At 33.6% G+C, this 26,834-nt stretch overlaps 2 protein-coding genes across 3 annotated transcripts; one reads left to right on the top strand and one right to left on the bottom strand.

Moving 5' to 3' along the window:
- Positions 1–802: 802 nt before the first annotated feature.
- Positions 803–9,272, bottom strand: LOC134270011 (ubiquitin-protein ligase E3A-like). Its single transcript, XM_062752182.1, has 11 exons — positions 9,086–9,272; positions 8,222–8,269; positions 7,665–8,035; positions 4,896–6,073; positions 4,454–4,598; positions 4,095–4,300; positions 3,699–3,866; positions 3,240–3,395; positions 2,923–2,996; positions 2,250–2,393; positions 803–2,069 (listed from the first exon to the last, which is right to left on the bottom strand). The coding sequence occupies exons 1-11, from the start codon at positions 9,133–9,135 to the stop codon at positions 1,949–1,951; spliced, it is 2,661 nt and encodes an 886-aa protein (XP_062608166.1). The 5' UTR covers positions 9,136–9,272; the 3' UTR covers positions 803–1,948.
- An 83-nt stretch (positions 9,273–9,355) lies between these two features.
- Positions 9,356–25,772, top strand: LOC134270012 (NF-X1-type zinc finger protein NFXL1-like). 2 transcript variants are annotated; one of them, XR_009992708.1, is made up of 20 exons: positions 9,356–9,483; positions 12,655–12,766; positions 13,442–13,612; positions 15,597–15,715; positions 15,959–16,092; positions 16,206–16,384; positions 16,747–16,908; positions 17,240–17,340; positions 17,577–17,691; positions 17,794–17,909; positions 18,153–18,284; positions 19,904–19,994; positions 20,100–20,220; positions 20,752–20,911; positions 21,154–21,267; positions 21,635–21,766; positions 22,168–22,404; positions 22,769–22,963; positions 23,222–23,887; positions 23,980–25,772. XR_009992708.1 is itself a non-coding variant. In XM_062752183.1 (19 exons), the coding sequence occupies exons 2-19, from the start codon at positions 12,664–12,666 to the stop codon at positions 23,444–23,446; spliced, it is 2,607 nt and encodes an 868-aa protein (XP_062608167.1). In that variant the 5' UTR covers positions 9,356–9,483; positions 12,655–12,663; the 3' UTR covers positions 23,447–25,772. The 2 variants fall into 2 exon arrangements, 1 of the variants encoding a protein (XP_062608167.1); XM_062752183.1 differs by having other exon boundaries at positions 23,222–25,772.
- Positions 25,773–26,834: the final 1,062 nt, after the last annotated feature.

Below are 26,834 nucleotides of genomic sequence, written 5' to 3'. Positions count from 1 at the left end.
CTGCTCGATAATCATGTTTTGTTACCATTAGGTCTTTCTCATTCTTTTTTTTAAGAATGGGCTTATGTTGAAGAGGAAATGCACATTAATGGTCATGACACTCTCACTTCATAAACAATCTGTCCAATATGAGCTGTTATTGTTTTCCATTATTGAGTTGTGGTCTGGTCAAGGTTGCATAAATTTAGACTTATGGAAAACTCAATTGTTCTCTTTCAAAATTGGGTATGGCTCTTCAGATGAATTTTTTCCCAATCCACAGGGATAGTGATTAATAACTTTCAAGACAAAATAAAAACTGCACACAAGAATGTTTCACATTTTGAATTTATTGACTTTGACATCTAGGCATGTTCCATGTCACTCTGTTCATGCTTCAGTTTTCATAAAGAAATTGGATTTCACCTGTCATTCCTTCATCATAATAATTTTATAGGACTATTTCTTTAATCACTAATAACAATCTTCTGTAACAAAGCTAATTGAAATGTCGTTAATAGTGTTGAAAAATTGATCATAGCGACTTTATTTATCAATATTTCTAAGATTTTGTATCCCTGTCTAGAAAATATACACAAGAAATCCACAATGCACACAACAAACAAGCTTCTCTGTCCAACAATGACAATGAAACTGTCCTTATTAACACACTGCAGTAAACCAGAGGTCACCCTACATTTTATGAAACTCTAGAAAGAACTACTTACAATTCTCATGTGAAAGGGACTAGACTTTGAAGATCTTTTCATCCACAACAAACTTCTAACCATGGAATCTAAATACACAAACTGAACATTACCTGTTTGACAATAGCTATTTTGTTTATTTTTGCATGCATAAAAGAACCCTCTAACACAGCTTATAAAATGTTTCTGCAACATTTTCCGAGTCTCCTACAGGTATGTATGGCAACAGAGAGACAATTCATATCACTACTAACCAACAAATGTATTTGAAAGAGTAGTTCTTAACAAAAAAAGGCTTTCCTTACAACATCGAGTCAACAATAATGATGACTGGCACCTACTCCTCATGTACACAACAAATCTCTGAATCAATCCAATGGAACAGGCTGAAATTATCCCCCCTTCTTCTTTGTGTTGGATTTAAATATAAAGCAAGTACTTTTTCTCACAAATACGAGGTAAAAAAAAAATTTCAACAGCACTGTATAAATTTATGACTCTTGGAGTTAAATATTTTGGGTTAAAAAAATGTAAGCAAGTGTCCATGAATAGCCACAATTTTTTTCCCAAAATATTTCCATTTTTTTATGTAAAGTGTTCTAAAGATTCTTACAGTTTTGAATCAGATGTCAAAACATTCATTTGTATTGTTTGACAAATTGGCAAAAATTACTGCGTCACCATTTTCAATGGGTGGAAAGTTATTTCACTCCGATTATTCAAATTCTAAATTAATGAACAAAAAATGAATGCAAATTTTTCAAAAAAAATTCCATGCTCTGGTGAGAACACTATTATTTTTTCATGTTTCGCAACATAAATACTGCACAGAGCTTTGCAACTACACGTACTGGTACATATGTACACTGTAAATGTATTTTATTTGGCGTATTTGGAGGTAATTGATTTTTTAACATGTTAGCAGATTTGAATTATAGCTCTTTGAATGTGCTTTAAATAAATATACATGTATGTAAGACATTTAGAGATGTACTTGATTTAGTGGAAGGTACGTTTTAAAACAGTATTCCATGCACCATCTGGTACATGTACCAGTACACGTATATGTAAGCCGTCATGGTTGGACATCTAATATTTGATTGAAATACTTTTGGTAAGGTTAAGGGGATTTTTATCCCAAATCATTTTTACTGTTCCACATAAAATTATAAAAATCATGTCTTGCAATATATAAGGATGCAAATAGTATACATTTGATGTATAAACAGAAGTGGCAATAAAAGGTACATGTAAATTATATATCACAGCATTCCAAAGCCTTTAGAGTAATCCACTGCCTTTTCTAATCTATCTTTCAGCTTTTCTTTTGTGCTATAATCTGGCAGAAGCAACACATTAAAACAAGTGTGAGCAGTTGGTAATCTGTAAAAAGAAAATGTATTTTACATAAAATATTAAATGAAGCACATTCTCAATGTATTACATATTGACACGCACAGCAAAGTGACATCTATGATGAAACAAAATCACCCTTTGCAAATTATAAAAGCTGACAATGTAAAGTATAAGAGATCAAAGTATAAGAGGAATCATTTAGCTTACCTTTCCGAGTCGGGACCGTTCCTGGCGATGATAAGTTTGATTTTCGTCAGACCTCCTACAGGAACCCTGTCTGTTCCTGTCGTAAATTGTAATAATCTTCTTTTCTGGTCTTCTGAGAATTCATGCACAATATCCCAAAAATGCCTACAAAGTTTAAAATACCTGTATACCAGTACATGTACACATCTACATGTCATAAACATGCTACACTGTATTATTCTGCTGATAAATACATGTGCATACATGTGCATAAACATGTACCTAAAAGATGCAGTAATCTTATTTATAGCTGTTTTAATTATTTTATCTATAATCCACAAAAATACTTTTGTGTTCCGCTTTTTTGTCCTTAACTGAATCATTTTCTCCTTGTTTGAAACACTTTAAGAGATATTTAGTGTTTATGCTACACTTAAGTACATAAAACAGTAAAAAATATTGGAAGTTGCTTCCCTTGATAAATACTAGTACATGTAAAACATTTTTTATTTCAATAGAATAAGACTTATTGTTAGTTTAATTCTGCAGAAATATTCTTTTAACACTTACCAGCATTCTCATAAACTAATGCATTTTAAAAAGACAATTCATGCCAATAGCCATGTCTATATACATGAAAGGCCTATAATTCAAGTACATGTATTTTTTAAAGATTCTGAATAATGAACATTACTTGATAGTTGGTGAATCAGCTGTAAATCCTCCATCATATTCTGTTGACTTTTGTAGATCATAGAAATCAAAATGCTGCCAAAAAGATAACAACAGTTACTAATTATTATTAAAAACTCTCTTTTTGAGTCTCCTGACCAAAATTGTTATGGATGCACAGCTACATATTGTATTTTTAATTCTAAGTTACCAAAATTTTAGATCTAATTTACTAGCTAACAAGTATTTGCATCTTAAACAAATTATTAAACATTTGATCCTAATGTTTTTTTCTCTAATAAGAAGCATTGAGAGTGAAACTTAGTTAAGTTTTCTCACCGTGCTTCCACAGATCAAAAGTTCCACTTCCTCTGGTCGGAAGAGAATGCGTAGCGGACTCTCATTGGTCACCAGGTTAAATCCACGCTTAAAAGCTCGGAATTGTTTCTCAATGGATTTGTTGAGCATGAAGTCAGAGTACATCTCCACGAATTCCTACAACAAATAAATACACATATGTACAAACTTTTATAATTCACAAAATCAAAGTAAAACCACTTTGGAAATTGGTGAAAAATTAATTTTCCTCATGTACCTTAAATAATCAATGAAGGGTTTGAAGACAGCCTAATATTAATATTTTGATAATTAATACAAACACAAATACACTAGTCTGGAAATGAAGCTTTAATTTCGAAAAGTAAGTCCAAAATTCCTTTACTTCCAACAAAACGTATAAGGATATTTCAAATTTACTCACATCTTACTGTTCTTGGTCTGGATTGAATATACACTAACCTCTTTGTTCTCATGATTGACATGGATTTCCCCTCCCCCTTCTTTGAGTTCATGAGTCAGATCACATCCAAATACATCTTTATATCCCACTTTAAATGGCTGCATGAACACATCTTCTATATCCTCTCCTTCATACTCCAGCATGTTTAGTAGACTAGTATACAATGTCTGTACAAAAGAAAGCCAAATTCCTAGAAGTGAACATAGTGACAGACACGTGTACCCAGTACATTAGTAGTACACTCATGGTAAAAGTCAATCTTATATTTATAAATTACTCAATCTAAAATCATTTTCTGCCAACTTTTACAAAATAGAAATGCTGTATGCAAGCATCTGAAGAAAAACAAAATATCATTTCAAAATTAAAATAAACACTATGAAAGTGCAGCCTACCGGATCTAAGTCTTTGAGGTCTACAAATCTGCCTTTCTTTCCCATTAGCTTGCGGTACACTACAGAAGGAAAATGGATATCTACAATGGTACTGTTATAAATGGCTAGTCCAAGCACTATTCCAATAAGAGTAAATTGGCCATCATTTTCAAATGATGTTGGGTTAAACCAAAACTGCCTGGTTTGTTCGTTGTATGTGAACATTCCTACAAAAGAAAAGAAATGAAGATAGTAAATATAAAATTATTATGTTGCTCTAAAGAGCAATGTAATTATACCAACCATCTCTTAATTTATGACAGACAGGCCCAAAATCAGACTACAATGTATTGGGCACTTCAGATTTTGTTTAAACTTACCAAAATCTGGATTGAATATTTCTTCTACAACAAGCTGGAAGAACTCTTTAGACACCCCCCCTTCATCCATTGCATGTTCACCTTCAAATTCCACAATCAGCTGTTTTTTCAAGTCTTGGGGGTTGTCCATAGCTGTCATTTCCAACTATCAATGAAATCAAACAATTATTTCACAATTCAAATTCAAGTTACACCTGTATACATTTGACTGTATTATTCCACATGTATACAGGTGTATTTATGGGATGGTTTAAATTTCACAAAGCATACAGTTGAAAACTATGTTTTCAATGTTGAAGTTTCTATCTTAATAGTAAATAATACCGTAATTTAGTGCATATGTTTGACTTATTATGTAGGTACAAAAAAGTATAACATACTTTAAAATATTTTTTCTTTAATTGATTGCAATATAATTTTATAAGCCATTTAACTGACTTACATTAACTAAGGCATCGTCTATGAGATGATCTCTCCTCACTCGAAGCCGTAAGAAAGGAGTTGGAGGAAGTCCTCGAAGGAAAGTGTTTAATATGGAAGATCTTCTCTCATTAAACATCCTAACTCTGTTGTCATAATACATACACATATGCTTAGAAGCAGTACTTAATATAAAATTGTGATTCATAAAAGAAAACTTGGATTCCAGTTTGTTCTTATAGTCTACTTCAATGTCCACATATTCGTTCAGAAGTTCATTCACAAACTCATCATACGGAACTGAGGGCTTGCGACAGTCTAAGACTGATACTTTTAATTCCTGAGCCAGCGGATCTTCCTTGGGTTTGATCAGGTCTTTGTGTTCGTGGCCCACCGCTCCCCCATGTAACATGTCCTGTAAACTTTCTTCTGTCTCGTTTGTTTCCTTCTCCTCGGCCAGAACAGCGTCTGGGTCTAACCCTCCTCCAATGATGCTAGCATAGAACAGAATCTTCATCACTTTTGTTGCGCCTGCGATGCCTTCATCATCGTTAAGTTGGTACATACGCCCCCAGCGACCATGGTTTTGTGCAATTCTGACAGTTATCACTTGATGAAGAGTTCTCGTCATTTGCAGCAGCCATTCAGCTCCAAAAGTGGACCAAATTTTGGCAAGTTTAGCTTTCCCTGAAACATCCATGTGACCCAGTGCCTTGCAGAACTCTGGAAATGCATTCTCCAATAAATCTACATGCTCATCCAGGGGAATTTCCATCACAATCAAAAATATATTCATGTAATTTGGATTTTGATCCAAAGGTCTTCTATATCTGAGCTCCATTTCCACATTCTTTGACAAACTAGACAGAGCATTCACTAGAGCACCTTGATACGGAAGGTCTGGAATCTTCATTAAGGCGTGAAATGTTCTCCGAACAGCCTCCAAGTCTAGAGATACAGCTGTTTCTCTGTCACAGGTACTGGACTGAACACTCTCTTGTTCTGACCCTTCTTTCTCCTTCACTGGGCTGGTGGGATTTGCCGTCACCTCTTTTCTACGGAAACTCATGATGAGCGAGTCTGCATTATTAAATGTGGCACCAATCACTCGGATTAACTTGGACCAGTTATTTTCCTCCTCACAATCTTTGATTAATTTTAGAACTTTCTTTTCTGTTAAATAGTTTATTGTTTCAGCAGCTGGAAAGCAAGTTGTAAATATGGAATTAAAATTATTGCCAAATCAAGTACAGAACAAATCTTTCACTTCTGCATTAAAATACTTTTTATAATTGTTTTTTTCCAAATTAAAATGAATGTTTTGACTCTCTTTACTAGAATAAAAAAATAAAAGTGTATCAAATTTCTACTTTGATTTAAAGAATTAAAGAACACTACAAGGTATTAAATAAATGACTATACAAATCTACAAATAGCAAAAAGTTATTAGGGGGAGAGGGGTGAGGATACATTTTCTCTCAATATGCTCAATGAAAATCATCAATCTTAATTCTAATGCAACTGTTTTGTAAATCTGCATTCTGATTGGCTTTTGCACTTTCATTTGAGGCAGTTGAATGAGCTTTTATGAGATGAAAGTTTTTTAGTTTAAAATCTAAATAGAATCCGGCAAACTTCAAAATCAAGCATGCAAAAAATTAAAATGTGAATGTCAAAATTAATGCATAATTTTTATCAGAATGGGAATAGCAATCTTCTTATTTGCTAATTGCGACCATTAATGCTGATTTAACAGTCACAAGCATTTGTTTTATCTGCTCCACCTGTGCATCATTAGTATTAAAAAATCAGTTTGTGACTTTTTAAATCAGCATTAATGATTGCAAATAAAAAATTAGAACTAGTTTTTTTGTTTTGTTTTTAAATATCACTATATATTTGAAGAACTTGAAAAGAATATTTTAAAAGGTTTCCCTATATATCCCTATGTAAAACTTTTTTTGGCCCCATTTTTTTATCATTACATAACCTAAAACTAATACCTGAGGATGATTCCACATGAGTTTTCTTTCCTGGCCCAGTGGTTCTTGAGAAGAAGATTTTTAAAGATTTATATATTTTGTAATGGGTCGGCCATTTTGGCTCAACCCTAGCCATGGGGGTCATGATACAAATTTAATCTGCACTACCTGATGATGATTCCAAATGAGTTTCATCTTTCCTGGCCCAGTGGTTCTGGAGAAGAAGATGTAAAAGTTTTCCTATACATGTATATTCCTATAAAACTTGGGTCGGCCATTTTGGCCCCACCCTTGCCCCAGGGGTCATGATTTTTACAAATTGCTAAAAAATTAGAATCTACACTTGTACCTGAGGATATTCACATCATGAGTACATCTTTCCTGAATGTTTGAAAGAGTGGGTGAAAGAACATGATACAAATGTTTAAAAATATCATATAAAGCTGAGCACAAGGAACTTCAGAAATAAAAATACTCAGAACTTCCTCATTTTCAGACATACATAGCATATGTGCTATAGGGAATCAAATAAATGCCTAAATAAAAAAATGTGAAGCGAAGAGAATTTTGAATTGTTGATGCAACTCAGTAGAGTCAAATTTCGCTTTGTAATTCATACTGAATATATAAATTTGTTTAAATAATATATGTTTTTTTTTTTTTTTTTACAGTCAGTTATCTGCTATGGCTTAAAAATAAAGATTGAGAAAGCCATCACCTACTAGAAATTTGATTGGTTTTATGACATTGTACATTGACTTTATAACTTAGCAGATTTTATGACATTGCATGTTGACTTTATAACCTACCAGAAGTTGGAATAGGTTTTATGACATTACATGTTGACTGTTGTGAAAACAGAGCAGTTGTTTGCCCTTTGGAGGAGGAGGGTTTTTCCTCTGTGACGACCTTTGCTGTTGGTGCCTTATCTTCGCTGCCGACTTTTGAAGGTCCTGCTACATTTTCAGCACGTGGCACTTTGCTGGGCTGTGTTCCACACAAGTCAGCTTTACCCTTGAACAAGTCAATAGCCTTGATGGCCAGTTCATTCTTTGTTTTATCTTTAAATGCAAAGGAGGAGCAAGAGGCACAGTCTTCATTCTGACAATTCTCATTTCCACAGCCGTCTGTAAGCTGATAGTAATACTTCTCTATCATCTGCCTTGCTGCCGCACGTTTCCTATGGAAGAGTTTTATAAAGAATACATGTAAATGACATTCTCTTAAATACAATAAGGTTAAGAACAAAGCAAGCATAAACTAGATGACAACATTGATGAACCAATATTTTTTTACAGTATCAAATGCGGAGGCAATAAATTTCACTTCACTTTTAAAATTTATACATCTCTTCTCTGTCACTTACATTCCGTCTTCTTTTTCTGGAATTTGTTCTGACAAAGAATTGGGACCCCTGAAAGGAAAAGCTTTCAAGTTACAGATATATACCCAGTAAATAATCATTCTTTTAAACAAATTACAGCATGTGTCAATCATTTAAAAAAATGAAATACAGTAATACATTAAACTATGACAGTTTTTACTTATTTGATAAAATTATCTTTGTTGTTCTCAATAACTTTTTTTTCACTAAGTTTTCTGTGTTCTCTGCTTTTTTTCAGAAAACATGGAAAATATTCAAATGTATACATCATTTTATGCAAACTGTTTACAGACGTAGACTTCTACTATTTATAGTGAGCGCAGCGAGTGGTGCAAAGCACCGCTCATCAAGCAACGCCAGGGCGAATAGGAACTTTGCACATGATCAAAATTATTTTTTATCTGCATCTGGCTGCAAACTTTGTTCCCATGGTTACGAGAAATTTCAAGAAAAAAAGTTACCTTGCAATGATTTGAAAGATGAATCATTTATGTTGACGGTGCAACCGTCTATGGGCGATCGCAGATATTCATTCAATTTTAATTTAGATAGATTGGGCTCGTCAAACCACACATGACATGAACTAATTTCATTTTTCAATGGTTTTGTACTGTACCCTAATCGTAAAACCTAAACACAGAACCAATTTCTTGTCATGTATGGGGAGAGGGGAGGGGGGATCCTACCATTTGACAATGTACACAATGAACATTAACTTGACAGTTGTGTAGATATAAAACAGAAAGCAATCATACATTTGTTTTAGCGGTGTCATTTATTTACTTTCATTTAAAATGCCATTTGGTAGCACAAGGAAATGAATGTGAAAGCCAAAACATTAAATACCTTGCGGCAGAGATTCCACTTTGTTCAGAATTTTTCTCGTCTGGGTTCATACGAAGTTTTTAGAATCTGATGTGAATTAGGCCGTCCATACTTCCATTTCATTTATGCAGGAATAAGAATAGATGATTATGTCACCACATCAGTTGTTTTTCTGTCGCCATCTATGAAATCTCGCACAAATGTTTTAAGCGAGATTTAAAAAAAAAACAATAAAATTTTTAATTCTAAGTAAGATAGTTTCTTCATTTGAAAAAAAAATGTAAAATTTAATCTATGCAATCTTATTTGAATTTTTTAAAGAAGACAATAAACTAATTCCACGGTTGACTGATTTCATGGCTGCGCCCATGATGAAAGCCGACGATTGACGAAAGAGTCTGACGTGTGCAGTATTATGAGTATGAGAACCTCTGAATCTTAGCAGTAGTTAACTAATTGAATTATTCTTCTCTTTTAGATAGTCTAAATCTTGCCACGGTCAAACATTCTTAAGATAATTAAGTACTTAACCATGTTTAACTGTATGACAGAATTTGGCAGACTAAGAAATAACAGAGACATATTTAACCTATTGGCTCAAACAGAAAGGTGTAGGTTTAAGTCTTATTGTGAACACCTCTTAACTACATGTATTTAGTATTTGCATGGTGCTCAACACACAAAAACAGTAGTAAATAGTTAGACCTGTGTACTAGTTTTCCAAGCTGTTATGTTAGGCCGATGATATATACACGACCGTCGTGCACACTATATGGAAAGTCTATTTACACGACTGTCGTGCAAATAGCTATTGCAAAGTAATGAGATATATACACGACCGTCGTGCATAGATATTAAGTAAAATCTATTTACACGACCGTCTTGCATATAGCAATTGCACATTACCCGAGATATGTACACGACCGCATTTATCGTCGTGTACCCTAAATTCGTCCCCAAACTTCTCGAGACCAGCACGTTTCGAACTTCGTATCGAAGACGTCATTATATCACAATGATGCAACTTTTTCAGCAATTATTTTTCAGAATTTGCAGTTTAGTATTAAACTTAAATAAAATAAAAATACTTAAAATATCTTATTATATTATTCCTTATGTCCATTTTTATTAAAGTGTACAGTTTTTACTTAAAATTGCTTCCAGATCTAATATACCTTCATTTTATTATTTTATACCCGTTGTATTGAATTACGTGCATGGGCTACAAATTAAAACAATTTTTACTGTGTTCTTATTTTACCTTTTCTTGTGTGTGTGTTTTGTTTTAATAAGTTTCATTTAATTGAGATTTTTTCAAGAATATGTTATGGAGACGGAAAATAAATAAAATCAGATATATTATATCAAAAATATTTCCCATACAGAAGAATTTATTATACCATCCCTTTCAATAAAAAATCAATCTGTCAACATAACCAAGCATTGATAATCACATTGTGTGAATAGATCTACTTTTGACCTTGCCAAGTCACCAGTCCTCCCCCCCCCCCCACCACCACCACCACCTTTGCTTGCAAAAAGTCGGTAAGTAGCCAAGTAATCATCAAGAAGAAAATGTTTTATTTCTACAAACCAAGAATTTAAATTATTTTATTGAACAGTCCGAACAGTCATTTTATAGAGCCGACCAAAGAAGGTGAATTTTTGTCACAATTTTTACCAGTTTGACAGGTGCTGTGTGCTGAAGTGATGCAATTTAATGGGTGCATTGACATTAACTAATTTCAGCGGGCGTTCAATGGAAATTTATAATCAAGCGAAATTCACCCTATAATCGTAAAACCTAAAAACAAGATCTTTCCTGCAAATTCTTTTATTTCTCATTTTCTGCAGATCTATATAGTATATGAAAACTCTTTTTTCCCTGTAATCATGGTAATGTGGATATTTCACACATTATTATAATAATTATGTGATCAATTCAAGTCTACGCATTTTATAATAGTTTTCCTATGTTTTTTTTTTATCAGATTGTGCCCGACTTGCACTGCTCAAATATTTTGATATTCTATCGGTTTTTGCCAGTAAGGTCAATGAATTTTGGAAAATCTAAAATAAAACATTGTATAATTCACATATCAGGTAATTTGGTGAGCATACAATAACATGACATCGTTGAAAGCACGTTCGTGTTTTTTTTTTTTTTTTTTTTAATTTTGTTAAAGAAAACGGAGTCGGTATAATCGAAAGCAATTTATGTTCTTTATATAATGAAGAGAGGAAACTTTCCACTTCCTTTACGGTTCTTACAAAAAAAAAATCACCTTCTTTCCATTAATCAAAATTAAGTATACGTATAAAATAGTTATCCACCTGCAGGTATAATTACGTTTATTTAGCGTCTGATTCATGCAGTTTTGTAATTAAGGTGCTATACTATAATTTTGAGATTCTGCTTGTGAAGTCAAAGAGAATTATTAATAAAATTTTGTTTGTTTTTTTTAAAGAAACATAAGTTCATAAAAAAAACAGGTTTGACAATTGTTTTTTGAAAATTAAATTTTACTTGCCTTTTGAAAATATACTGAGGTCATTTTTTTATACAATAGTAAAAAGAGAGATTCTCGATTTTATTTCCTAATATAGAGAGAAATTTTCATTTTATTTAGGTTGTGCATCATTTGTTCTCAATATTTCCCCAATTATACAAGATATCGGCACCACTGGCACTGAGATGTTTGAATTAAATCAGTGCATTAGGTCATTTGTTCATGTTGTTTATTCCACAGAATCCATATCCTTAATTGATTGAAACAAATGGTTTAATACAACAAAGTTCAAAAATCAAGAAGTAAATGATTTCTGTCAACAAGTGACAATTACTACATACATCACATCGGATACATGTAACCAAGTAATTTGTCGTACATGCGAACCGTCTTAATTGGGACGAAACGCCTCAGTGCGAATGGTCCTGTGGGGGCGAACCGTTTCGCACTCAAACAAGGAAAGATAAATACAATGCATGTTTAATATTTTACACGACGGTCGTGTAAATAGTCATTGAAATTATATACACGACGGTTGTGCGAATAGTCATTGAAATTATATACACGACGGTCGTGCGAATAGTCTTTGAAATTATATACACGACGGTCGTGTATATAGACACTGCCGTTATGTTATGCCGCCAAATGTTGCTAGATGAGTGAATCAGATGTTAAGCTCGCTGGATCGACTGAAAAAAATGGGATGGACAACTAGAAGGTCTGAATAAGCCATCCCCAACTATTTCACTTAGTTCCTACGGACGAAATGAAATAGGAGCTGGCTTTAAATAGTCAGACTGGATGACCAAAGAGCTACAGTGCCACCCATAGATAATACTGTATATTCATTGCACACAATACACATGATGAGTTGCTCTTGATTTTTGATTAATTTCTCCAATTTTAATTATTTCAAACAAATTCTTTAATAGACATCTATCAAATACTTTCGTTTTTTTTGCATTTCATGAAACACATTAGACCATCATGAAAATGTTCTGTGCTTATGTAAAGGATTGATACTGCACTGCTATACTACTTGATATAAACTCACTAAAGTTAAGTTGACATACTTTTTAGATATAAAGAATGGCTCATCTTCCATCGCATCTGAAACCAAAGGGTCGCGGAAGAGGAAGAGGGAGCAACTTCAGTGCTACAAATAACACCAATGTTAGTTCTCTGGCACCAGGTAAATTTTCAATAGTGACTTTTTATTCCTAAGCAGCAACTTAATAATTCAATTGTTAGCTTTTCTCTCTTCCATATTTCTTTTTCACAAGTTTTTCAAGGCCAAAGATTATCATAGATTTTTCTCTCTGAGGAAGAAATCTTATGTTTAAACATGTTAAAAGTCTGCTCTGCTATTTATTCTGTTGTCTGAAAGAGTATATTTTTTCATCATTTGAAAAAATAATCCTTTCATAAAGAGGGAAAACAAATATTGTTTTATAAGGCAAAGTTAATCTTGAACAAAATACACTGTACACTACACCATGCAAAATGGAAATCACTTTGCTGTGCAGATGAATTCATTGAATGTGTGTTCACTATATTGACTATAACATTCTACCAAGTTTTAGTGTATCAAAGTTATAATCTACCAAGTTTTAGTGTATCAAGGTTAAAATACTGGTACATGTATATAGACAAAAAGAATTTGGGACTTCAACTAACTTTGACGTATATATTGCATTCAAGATATTGGTATTGAAGATATGAAGTTCAACTGTAGATGTATATTTTGAAATATGAAATTCTTGTTTTCTATCCCCATAGGAAAAAATTTCTTTTGTGCACAATATTTAAAGAAATCAGTGATTTTCTCTTTATTGATTCATAATCAAGTGTACATTTTCTTTTGAAGGCAAAAATGCAGAAAAGTACAAGAATGCAGAGGAGAAGTTTTTACAGGCCAGTACGGCTCACCAGCAGGCTATCCAGCAACACATACAGCAGGAGGAGAAGGAAGAAGAGGAAGAAGACATCGCTGATGACATCATCAATACTGTGTTTAAATCTTACTCCTCTCTGTACAGTAAGTCAAAACTAGTACAACTTTTATGTACCTCATCTCTTTGTACATAACATATTATTTTAAGGACTTTCTCCAAGTTTTTAGCTCACCTGAGCTGAAAGCTCAAGTGAGCTTTTCTGATCACCCGGCGTTGTGTCCGTCCGTCCGTCTGTAAACTTTTCACATTTTCAACTTCTTCTCAAGAACCACTGAATTTTAACCTCTTGGTACAAAGCATCCTTAGGTGAAGGGGAATTTAAATTGTTAAAATCAAGGGCCAAGACCCCTTCCAAGGGGAGATAATCAAGAAAATACGAAAATAGGGTGGGGTCATTAAAAAATCTTCTTCTCAAGAACCACTGGGCCAGAAAAGCTGAAACTTATGTGAGAGCATCCTGGGGTAGTGTAGATATTAAATTGTTAAAATCATGACCCCCGGGGGTAGGGCGGGGCCACAATAGGGAATCCAAGTTTTACATAGAAATATATAGAACAAATCTTTAAAAATCTTCTTCTCAAGAACCACTGGGCCAGGAAAGCTGAAACTTATGTGGAAGCATCCTTGGGTAGTGTAGAGCTTAAATTGTAAAAATCATGACCCCCGGGGGTAGGGCGGGGCCACAATAGGGAATCCAAGTTTTACATAGAAATATACAGAACAAATCTTTAAAAATCTTCTTCTCAAGAACCACTGGGCCAGGAAAGCTGAAACTTATGTGGAAGCATCCTTGGGTAGTGTAGATATTAAATTGTAAAAATCATGACCCCCGGGGGTAGGGCGGGGCCACAATAGGGAATCCAAGTTTTACATAGAAATATATAGAACAAATCTTTGAAAATCTTCTTCTCAAGAACCACTTGGCCAGGAAAGCTGACACTTATGTGGAAGCATCCTTGGGTAGTGTAGATATTAAATTGTAAAAATCATGACCCCCGGGGGTAGGGCGAGGCCACAATAGTGAATCCAATGTTTACATAGATATATATAGAACAAATCTTTAAAAATCTTCTTCTCAAGAACCACTGAGCCAGGAAAGCTGAAACTTATGTGGAAGTATCCTTGGGTAGTGTAGATATTAAATTGTTAAAATCATGACCCCCGGGGGTAGGGCAGGGCCACAATAGGGAATCCAAGTTTTACATAGAAATATATAGAACAAATCTTTAAAAAACTTCTTCTCAAGAACCACTGGGCCAGGAAAGCTGAAACTTATGTGGGAGCATCCTTGTGTAGTGTAGATATTAAATTCTTAAAATCATGACCCCTGGGGGTAGGGCGGGGCCACAATAGGGAATCTAAATTTTACATAGAAATATATAGAACAAATCTTTAAAAATCTTCTTCTCAAGAACCACTTGGCCAGGAAAGCTGAAACTTATGTTGAAGCATCCTTGGGTAGTGTAGATATTAAATTGTTAAAATCATGACCCTCGGGCATAGGGCGGGGCCACAATGGGGAATCCAAGTTTTACATAGAAATATATATAGAACAAATCTTTTAAAAAGATCTGCATCACCCAAGTTACTCAGGTGAGCGATGTGGCCCATGGGCCTCTTGTTTACACTGCTTTGCATCCAACTGTTATTCAAAAACCTACCTTCCTTTTCATGTATATGTAATTAATTTATTTTTCTCACAGAAAGATACATGTACATGTATATTCCTCTGTAAAATCAAGGTATTCATGTATCCATATCTTGACAGGTTCTAGTCAAATTTAGAAAAACAATGACAAAATTCAAAGTTTTCTACCAAATTAATCAATTTAACTTGATATCAAAAAGGTACGATGCACACAGCCCATGACAGGTGCTAAACATAGGAAAAAACTTGGAATGGCCTAATCCAAGTAAATTCTACAGTGTTCTTTTTATTTCAGTATTATTTAATATGTTCATTTGATTTGATTTTCTGCAAAGAAAACATAAATATACTGAATGTTGAAGTGCAGGCATAACTGTTTATATTTCTGAAGCTGGTAATTTTTATCTTCTTCTATATAGGCAATGAAGGGGACACTACTAGAGACCAGGGAACAGCTCAAGAGGACTTGGTACACTCGTACCGATCTAGTTCCTCCGCCTGTCTGATCTGTATAGAGACAATTAAAAAGAATGAGGCTGTAAGTCCTGCATTATCGCCTCTGAAATCTTGTGCATTCAATACTTATTGTTAAATTCTGTAAAGATGGAAATATTATGCTCAGAAAAATTATACAACTGCATATTCGTGATAAGGAACTTTCTTGATCAATTGTCCTTTGCTCAGAAAATTCTCTGAAATGACATAAAAATGTATAAATTCAAATACTCGTATCTAAAATTAACACTGTTTATAATAAAATGATGGAATGCTTTTTCTGCAGATCTGGAACTGCAGTGGCTGCTACGCTATGTTCCATATGCAGTGTATCCAGAAGTGGGTACGTGAAGGGATATATCAGCATGCCTACAAAACACCAGATGGACAAACTCCCAGCAAGGACATTCCTTGGCACTGGTAAAGTCTCCAACTGTTGTTTCTTCTTATTTAAAATGTCATTACTTTAAAAATGCCTTCCATGTGTGTCAAAATGCACAATGGATTTACTCCTGTTTGCAAATCTCTTACAGTCCTAAATGTAGAACAGAGTACCAGCAAAAAGATTGCCCCTATAAATACTTGTGCTTCTGTGGGAAGGAAGTGAACCCCAAGTTTGACCCCTGGCTAGTACCTCATTCCTGTGGACAGACGTGTGGCAGGAACTTGAAGCCAGAGTGTGGACACACCTGTCTTTTGCTGTGTCATCCAGGTATGTCACTCATGGGAATTGAGTAAATCTCACATTTAATTTTTCTTTCTCAAAAATACTCTCAGCATCTGTGCTACTTTTCAGTTAAAAATGTAGTTGATTATTGTATGTGTACTTAATAAAGTGTGCTTCATGTTTTAGCTGTTTTGGCTTGGACAATGATGCACTAATTCATGAATACTGTTAAGAATTTCGTTGATAAATACAATACATGGCGTGAAAGTATGTAAAGTTAATTCATGATCATGCCAACAACTTCATACCCAGTGTTTCCAGTAAATTTTAAACACGCCGATTTATATACATGTACAGTATCTTGTAATAAGTTCAATGGGTTATTTTTTATGTTTTGACTGTTGTAGGAGCCTGTCCTCCCTGCCCTAAAACAGTCACTGTGACCTGTCATTGTGGTAAACAGAAACCTAAGGTGGTCAGGTGTAGTGCTAAACAGTGGTCCTGTGGAAAACCATGTGGGAAAAAGCTGTCATGTGGACAACACAACTGCCAACAACCTTGTCATGCAGGTATTCCAAACAAAATATTTACTGCAAAGTTTTTTTTTTAAAAAAAGTATATTTTAAAGCATGAAATTGTTCCTGATAGAAATTTTTGAGATTTTATTCTTAAAAGATATCATTTCAATATTTGCAATTTGCTAGACCCTGAGTAATCATGCTAATAGTTCTAGTATTTAAAGATTGAAAATAACATCCCCTCAAAGTTAAGACCAACTGAAAAGTTGCTAAGCTCAACATTTTCAGGCTAAATATAATGTAATGTGTCATATGCTATAATTTTATGACAAGATACAGTACATATACCCATTTTAACACGTGAATATTTATCATTGAACAGGTGAATGTGCTTCTTGTCCTAAAACAAGCAAGCAATCCTGCTATTGTGGAAAGAAAGTCACTGTACGGCCCTGTGCCAGCCCAGATTGGAAATGTGATCAGGTAAACTTACATGTACTTGTAAAATTATTGAGTCCTGTAAGAAAAGGTAAAGATACGTTATCATTTATTTTTGATTGCAAAAGATTATTTGGTTTGGTGATATGAAGAATGTAGAATTTTTGTATCTTTTTTCTTAAACATCATTTTTAAACTGATTAATTACAGTAAGTTTGTCCTAAATTGAATGTTACAATGATCTGATAATTAAGAGTAAATTTCGTTATTCTCCATTACAGCCTTGTGGTAAAACACTTTCCTGTGGAAACCACCTTTGTGAGAAGATATGTCACAAGGAGAGTTGTGGGCCTTGTCCAAGATCTGGCCAGCGATTCTGTCCTTGTGGGAAAACAGGTACTGGAGGTGTTCCCTAGAGAACTTAGAGAGCATTAGATTGAAATTAATTACACACCTTAAAATTCTGGGATAATTTAATTTTTTAAACTTTTATTTCAGAATACAACCTGCCCTGTACAGAGGATGTTCCAACCTGTGGAGATACTTGTGGTAAACTGTTGGATTGTGGGATACATAAATGTTCACAGCGCTGTCACACAGGAAATTGTGGATCTGTGAGTCTTTCATTGGCTTAGCTTTAAACTGTATTGTTATATAAGTATTTTATACTTTTATTCAAAACAAACTTTTTTTTACATTATGTTTTAGAGATGAACTTTAGTTTTCTTATTGCATTTTTGAACAATAATATGATTTTTTCTATTCATTTAGTCTCTTCAATCTATTTATATTTTGTGTAACATACCTCTATATATGTACAAATTCAAATTTTACTGCTGTTTTTGTTGTTGTTGTAGTGCCTACAATTAGTAACAAAGAAATGTCGATGTGGACAGAAGCAAAAAGAGGTCCTATGTTCAAAGCAATATTTGTGTGAAACCAAATGTACAGCAATGAGGGATTGCAACAAACACCAGTGTAAGAGAAAGGTCTGTGTGGGGATGAATGGGGAATAAGATTTCTTATATGTTGTTTATGTAACATTTGAAAGACAACTGAGAAAAATGTATGAAAAAAAAACTTATAATTCATATATCATTCTCAGGAACATAATTTGTAAATTTAAGAGAAAATGAGATGGGGGGTTTGAGCACATCAGAAAAATCTTATTATTAGTAACTGTTCATGTTTTATTTTACAAAGGAAGAGAAAGTACTGCAGCTAGTTGTGAACAAGTTTATAAACAGCATTAAATAGAATAATGATCGTTGATAAAGTCTCTTTATGTTCTTAGTGTAGTCTGCTTGTGTGCCAAGTTATACTGAAATCAGACCAAAACTGTAGGAGAAGTAGCATTTTGAAACAATTTTACAGACATTTCTATTTTTAGTAACCACGGCAACACCGTTCATCAAAATTAAAATTCAATTTTCAGAATTATGTATCTTAGAGTATTCTACTTGTGTGCCAAGTTATATTGAAATCAGACCAAAACTGTAGGAGGAGTAGCATTTTGAAACAATTTTACAGATATTTCTATTTTTAGTAACCACGGCAACACCGTTCATTGAAATCAAAAACCGATACACAGAATTATGTATCTTAGTGTATTCTACTTGTTTGCCAAGTTATACTGAAATCAGACCAAAACTGTAGGAAGTAGCATTTTGAAAGAATTTCATAAAAATTTCTATTTTTAGTAACCACGGCATCACCCTTCATCGAAATCAAAAACCGATACACAGAATTATGTATCTTAGTGTAGTCTACTTGTGTGCCCAGTTATACTGAAATCAGACCAAAACTTTAGGAGGAGTAGCATTTTGAAAGAATTTCACAGAAATTTCTATTTTTAGTAACCACGGCAACACAGTTCATCGAAATCAAAAACCGATACACAAAATTATGTAACTTAGTGTATTCTACTTGTGTGCCAAGTAATACTGAAATCAGACAAAAACTGTAGGAGGAGTAGCATTTTGAAAGAATTTCACAGAAATTTCTATTTTAGTAACCAAGACAACACCGTTCATCGAAATCAAAACCCGATACACAGAATTATGTATCTTAGTGTATTCTACTTGTGTGCCAAGTTATACTGAAATCGGACCAAAACTGTAGGAGGAGTAGCTTTTTGAAAGAATTTCACAGAAATTTCTATTTTTAGTAACCACGGCAACACCGTTCATTGAAATCAAAAACCGATCAACAAAATTATGTATCTTAGTGTATTCTACTTGTGTGCCAAGTTATACTGAAATTAGACCAAAACTGTAGGAGGAGTAGCTTTTTGAAAGAATTTCACAGAAATTTCTATTTTTTAACCACGGAAATATATAGGAAAAATCTTTACACAGAATTATGTATCTTAGTGTAGTCACTTGTGTGCCAAGTTATATTGAAATTAGACCAAAACTGTAGGAGGAGTAGCATTTTAAAAATTTTTACAGACATGACCCCGGGGGTTGGACAGGGCCACAATGGTGAATTAAAGTTTTATATAGAAATATATAGGAAAAATCTTCTCTAGAACCACTGGGTCAGAAAAGCTGGGGGTCTTATGTGGAAAAATCTTATTATTAGTAACTGTTCATGTTTTATTTTACAGTGTTGTGATGGTAACTGCCCTAGTTGTGAACAAGTTTGTGGAAAATTATTAAGCTGTAAAAACCACAAGTGTGCTAGTGGATGCCATAGAGGTAACGTAATATCAGTATTTTTTAAAATAAATTTTGTATTATGAATGTTAGGGATTTTTTCCTTATCTGACAGAATCTTGTATATTTTTTCCTCTTTAATTTCAGGACCCTGTTATCCATGCCCATTAACTGTACAGATAACTTGCTTTTGTAAAGCAACTCGTATCACAGTGCCATGTGGGAAAGAGAAAGTCACTCGCCCACCTCGATGTAACTACCCATGCAGGTATTCAAAATTCATATTGAATCAAATGGATATTTGAACCTTGATGAAGATTGTTGGGATATGTTGTAAAGGTCATACTTGTACTTATTAATGTTGTTAATGGCCAGAGGATATTCCTTGAACCAAAGAACATATTTATTGTGAACAAAATCAACTATAGATTTACCCTTTTTTCAAGGTCATAACTGTGTGTTTTTAGTGACATAGTTTTGTAGTGACAGGGTACTGGACGATACCAAGGATAATTTAATTGATAAGGACTTAAATGAAACCCCCCCCTTCCAAAAGCAAAGATAGATAATGCGTTAAGGTTCTATTATTTTGGATGTATACATTTACATATACACTTAATTATGTATATCCATTAAAAAATCGATATACCGGCAATATGCTTTGACTTAGATTTTATCATTAAATTTAAGTGTAAGAAAGGATTAAGCCAAACAGCAAGATAGGAACTGTTTTATGGGTGTATTTCAAAGGAATATATATTTTTTTCTTTTAGTTATAAATTTTATTTTATGTTTTTAGAAAACCCCCAATCTGCCATCACTCTAGTCAGATCCCCCATCGATGTCACTTTGGAGACTGTCCCCCATGTCGCCTGGTCTGTGGTAAACAGCTGGAAGGATGTCCTCACTCCTGTCCGGCCCAGTGTCACTCAGCTGTTAAAATGATCATCAGAGACAATGTGAGTATTTATAAACCTCTTGCTTAAAACTGTAATTTACATATACATATACCAGGTATATTCAACTCTGCTAAGTTGCAGGTACTGTGGAATCGTGATTGTCAGAGAAGGAAAGTCTTACTTATTACGAGACCTACATTTTAAAGATAACCTTTATACTCTTGTATTTCAAAAAATTTGTATCAAGATGATTTCTTTATGTTAATGATTCTAATCAACATAATTGATCTCATTTCCCTCAGACTGTGAGAGCAGGCCCATGGGAGGGTAGACCCACCGTAAAGGAGGAAATTGTGTGTAAGCCCTGCCCACCCTGTCAGTTTCCTATCCCTGTACAGTGTCTGGGACTCCATGAGGTAAACTTTCACAAAACATTTTTATAAAATTGTCAAAATTTTGAAGTTTCTGATTTTAAATTCATTTGCATAAGCAGGTTAGGTAATTTTTTCTGCAACAGCTAGAAGGTCATGACAAACAAAGAAGGACATTTTATCTTAAATATTTATATTTGTATAAAAAATCATATAAAGGGATTAACTATTAAAATTTAATATTTTATGATTGAAATGTTCATCATTTAAACATTTCACTGATGAAACAGCCTCTGCTCATGAAATCAATACATGAGCTTTGCCAAGTGGTGTTTTAATATTTAGTGGATGTAATTACATATATACACTTTTTTTAACCAATATTTCTCACTTTTATTGTCTTTATCAACAGATATCTAATTTCCCATGTTCAGAAGTTCGTAAATACTCGTGTGGCAGGAAGTGTGGCCGTCAGCTGGAATGTGGGAATCATACATGTTCTAAAGAGTGCCATCTGGTGACTAATGCCCCAGACAGTATAAAAGTATGCTGAATAATACACTTCATATTAAGCAATTATCCATTTTAAATTACTCTGTAAAATTTTGTGTCCAAATCCTCTAGATCTTTTCACATCACAGTTTGAATATTCTCTCTATTGGGACATTGATTTTGATACCTTTAACAGCATAATTATTCAAACCTTTTTTTGCCAAAAAATATTTGATAATAAACAAAGTTGGCCATGTATCTGGGTAATTTTGTGGTACGATAGTCATGTTTCACTTTAAGGAAAAAAATGCTTAGATCCTAATGCCATGTCCATGTACATGTACCATACATGATACACCCCCTTTATTTTTTACAAAAAGACATTCTAGGTAAAAAGTATGTATTATATTTACTATGATTTAGCAGAATGTGGTACCTATTCTCTGATTTCAGTGTGGAGATAACTGTGAGGAATGTGAGTTGGGCTGTCAGAAGCCCCGCCCCGAGGGCTGTACCCACACCTGCCCCACTATGAAGTGTCACCCTGGCCCCTGCCCCCCATGTAAGCAGATGCTACGTATGAGGTGCCACTGTCAGATCAGCGTGCAGCACGTCAGCTGTGACGAGTGGATCAGGGAGGTAGAGGAAAGAGAAAGTCTGCAGTCGTGTGGAGGGGAGTGTCCCAAACTGGTAATGTTCTGTGACTGGGCCTATTTTCTTCTTATGATTCTTTACTGAATATGAAACAGAAATGATGCCTACTTCAATACACTTGAGGAGTTAGAAAATAAGAATGTTAAATTTAGCAATCTTTTCATATATCTTTGCTTTGCAATCAAATTTTAATAAAACGTATTATTTTGATTTTTTTAGATAAATATTTTCTAATAAGTGTTAAGAGTTCATTCAAGCTTTCATAGGTCTTTGAGAATTTTTGTACATTAAACTCTCAGAGAGCAAATCTTAGTCCTCTGATCTGAGAAATTTAGAAGAAAAGCATTATTTTGGATATACATGTATATTTTAGTAACTGTAATTTCTGGTGACTCTGTAGATGCCTTGTGGACATCCTTGTGGAGCTGTGTGTCATGCCGGGGAATGTCCCAACATTGGAAAATGTGAGAAGAAGGTCACAGTCCGCTGTAAATGTCGCCGCAAGAAAAAGGACTTCCTGTGTAAAGAGGTCAAGGCTGGGAAAAAATTGGACTGTGACGACATTTGTCAACAAGAAAAGGAGCGCAAGAAGAAGGTACTGTATATAAGGACTGTAATGCTATTCATATGATTTATCCTAAAATATTCTTTTTGGCCAAAGAATAAAGAAATATTTTTTTTGCATTCAAATATTTATTGAGCACATACATGTATTTCTTTTTTGAATTTTTATAATTGTGCAAAAAATGATACCTCAAACATGTATTGAAAAAAAGACCTGCACTCACACGGTGTATATTACAACAGCATGTACATGTAGGTAAGCATAGTAAATAAATATTTTCCCTAATAGGTGGAGGAAGACAAAGAAAAACAGAAAAAAGAAGAGGAATTGAAAAGACAGCAAGCAGAATTGGAGGAGTATGAGAGAAAGATGAAGGGAAGAAAAAGACGTCACCACAAGGAAACAGAAGAAGAGGAGAAGCCGTCATTTCTACAGAGTCACAGGAAGATTATCTTTATCTCAGTCACTGTAGCTGTACTGGCTGTGTTTGCCTTCTACCTCATCAGTCAGTAATATACACAGAGGACCAGTACAATTAAGCTAAATTTTGTTTTCTTACTTTTAATGCTTCATCTGTGAATAAACTGTAGATTTTAAGAATTATATGACAAGCTACAGGGAAAATCTTTCACAAGCAAAACCCCCAAAAAAGTAAAATGTACAAAGTCAGAATTCTTATTTGGAGATGGAGGAGTGTGATGGGATTGAGGGAGGTTCCTACTTGACCAAGTGTGAGGGAAGGGGGACAACAAGCCTCTCAATATACATTTCAACAGTAAAAGGTTAAGTTTGAAAATTAAGGGGGGGGGGGGGGGGGGGGGGGGGGTGTGCGCACCATCATCACAAAACTTTATGCTTGTTGCACTGTAGACATTTTCCCCAGTTTGATACATTATAGATAAACAATTCTCAAAGTATTATGAACAATACTGTCCTGTATGTAATTGATAATAAGTAGAAGATTAAGTAAAATTATAGAGGACACCCCCTCCCCTCCCACACACACACACACACACACACCCTCACTCACAAAATGAGAAAAAAAGATTTTCAAAATTACTGATAATTTCAATTTGCTTAAGATTAGATTCATACACATGAGAGATTATTATCAACTTTGATGATAGAGTTATTCTATACTGTAAACAATTTAATACAGTGTAGTTATAGAAAGTATTTTTATAGCTATAAAAAAATTTAAATAATTAAATTCCACATACCTGTATTTTTTTCTTAGATATTATAATGTTGTATTCATAGAAACAAAGATACTTATGATGGAATTCTGAATTGTGTCCTACCTAAAAAATGATTGTAATCTGAGTATGTTTCATCATATTTCTGATGTAAAATTATTAAATTAAGAACTTTTTTTTTTCTGTGATACACCTTTTGTCATCTTTCATTGGCATGCTTCTCTTAGACAATGGTGCTTTTTCTGTGTGCATGAATTGCATTGTTTTAATTTTGATGCAATTTTGAAATGTTATAGCTTATATTTGATGAGAGAATTTATCAATATTTAATGATTTTGTCATGGTATGATAAGCCCGGTGATCTTGTCCTGTTTAGAGAGCATTCATTATGGCTTATCCTATCTATTCATTAGGCTAATTGTGTTTGTTCTTGATAGTCCATTCTCAGTATGCAGTTGTGCTGTTAACTTTCACTTCAATAACATTAGAACTGTTTAAGTATTCCATGTTTTGTATCAAATATTTGAAATGGTCACATTAACTTTATAGGACATTAATTTTGGGGTCAAGCTAAGGTGAAGGTTACACCTGAGCGTTCACTAACATTTCTGTTGGAGGTACTTATAAGGAATTTTGGTGAGCGCTCTGTTAAACAGGCCTCTGGTCAGTACTGTGATGGTAATGAATGCTTGTATGTAATGCAGTACTTTAATTTCTGCATTCTATGCAACACTGGTAGGAAAAAGAGAGATACTTCAGGTGTTAAGGAAACTCGGTAAAGAAGAAGATGATGGCTCTACTATGCAAGAAAAATATTGTGAATTGTTATTCAGCTAATGACTTTATGTGTATCCCAATGGTGTGCAATGAAGTTTGGAGTTTAAAGATAAGTTTTATTGATGTGTACATGTATGTGTTTACATTCATGTGATGCAGGAATGAGATTTTTTTTATATTAAACTAATGACCTAATTATAGGATGTAAAGAATTTATGATTTAGGTCACAGGTGAAGGTCAATAGTTCATGGTTATTGATTATGAGTATACTGCAGGATGCTGCACGATATTACTAAATCTGTAGTTTTCATATTATTACAATATGGAATCTCTCAAAGTAATTTCTTTTTCTGGTGCAATGCATGTTAGATGAGTTATCCCCATTTTAAATAAAGTCAATGGAATGGAGGTGATCATATACTGTAAACCAACTTTTATTCGCATACGAGAAATATTCGTGAGTTTTGTGACCTACTTTAAGTCGTGAAAATTAATTGCAGCGAACCATTTATTTTGCTTTGTTTTTATAGAAAATATTTCCTCATTCGTGAAAATGAATCGTCACAGATTGATTTCAAACTGACGAATCGCGAATAAAAGATGACAAGAATAATAATTGGTTTACAGTAAATTGGGGACAATTCTTTTTATAGAATGTAAAATTTGCAAACTAGGACTTACCATATTGCAAAGTAAAGACATTCCATTTCACTTTCTTTTGGTTAGAATATTTGTTTAATGTTATATCTGTATTTGGTGGTTTAACACTATGATAGCTGTTGGCATGGTTATTGTGTTATTTTGTTGTTTATATGTTGAATTGGATATGAACAGGAGTATTCACAAATAAAAAAAACAAGAGATACTGTTCTTTTTTTTTGTTTTGTTTTTTTTTTTTTTGGAGGGAGGGTTGTCAATTTGCCTGAAATTTTATCAGAATTTCAATTCATTAATACCGGTAAAATCTGAGGATTGAATTGATCAGTACATGTTATATGCATACATTGTATGTTACAGGCCTAGAAATTGTGATAAAACCTATGTATTAAGCAAATAAAGAATACTGGTAATAAAAATGGTCAAAAGCACTGAAGTTTACCATTTAGGACCTATTATAATGGAAAAGGAAAAAATCATTAATTTGCATTTATTCAAAATCTTATATGGTATGTTTTTAGCTCAACTGAGATTTATGATCTAGATTCAGAGATTCAGAGTAAATTTACTGTTAATATTTTTTACTGGCAATGTGTTATTGTTGTTTTTTGAGGTTAATACAATAACTGGAGGACAATACCGTATTTTGAAGGTGGCTTAATTATGACATTGATTGAAAACAACAGTAATGATAGGTATATAATATACAGACTTGTCAAGCAATCCATGCTAACTTGTTATATTGAACTGGTCTAAGCCATTCACTATGAGAGAAAAAGGTATAGAGTACCCAGTAAATATAATCAGTTTTAAAATATTTTTTCACTTTGATACAAATCAAACTGAACAATCAAAAATTATATTGAAGGACTTTTCATTAATGTTACATTTTTTTTTTGGTCGAACAATTAGTTTGGGTATGCAAAAACCACTAGAAGAAATGAACACTCTTCTTTGACTAACTATTTATAATAATTAAACTTGAATGAGGTCACTCTCTTACTGTATATCTGAATTAGCAATTGATAATATTGACAAAATACTTTATAATTAAGTTACATTTGTTGCTGTGATGCACCTGCTGGGGTATGGAAGGCAGTGAAAGACATATGAACTTCCTTCTGTGACTAATTAATGAAGAGTTTGAAAATCAAACAAACAAAGCGCCGATATACAATGTAAACTTAGAACTTACTGCTTTCACTGTATATACTGCAGCATTTGTTAGGCGAATCTCACCATTATTTCACATTGAACACGTGTCATTTCC

Source organism: Saccostrea cucullata, unplaced genomic scaffold (assembly GCF_032062105.1).
Source record: "Saccostrea cucullata isolate Sc308-1 unplaced genomic scaffold, CSIRO_AGI_Scuc_v1 ctg261, whole genome shotgun sequence".
NCBI classification, from domain to species: Eukaryota; Metazoa; Mollusca; class Bivalvia; order Ostreida; family Ostreidae; genus Saccostrea; species Saccostrea cuccullata.
Note: the sequence above shows the minus strand (reverse complement) of the source record. Positions and strands in the feature narration are given on the sequence as shown.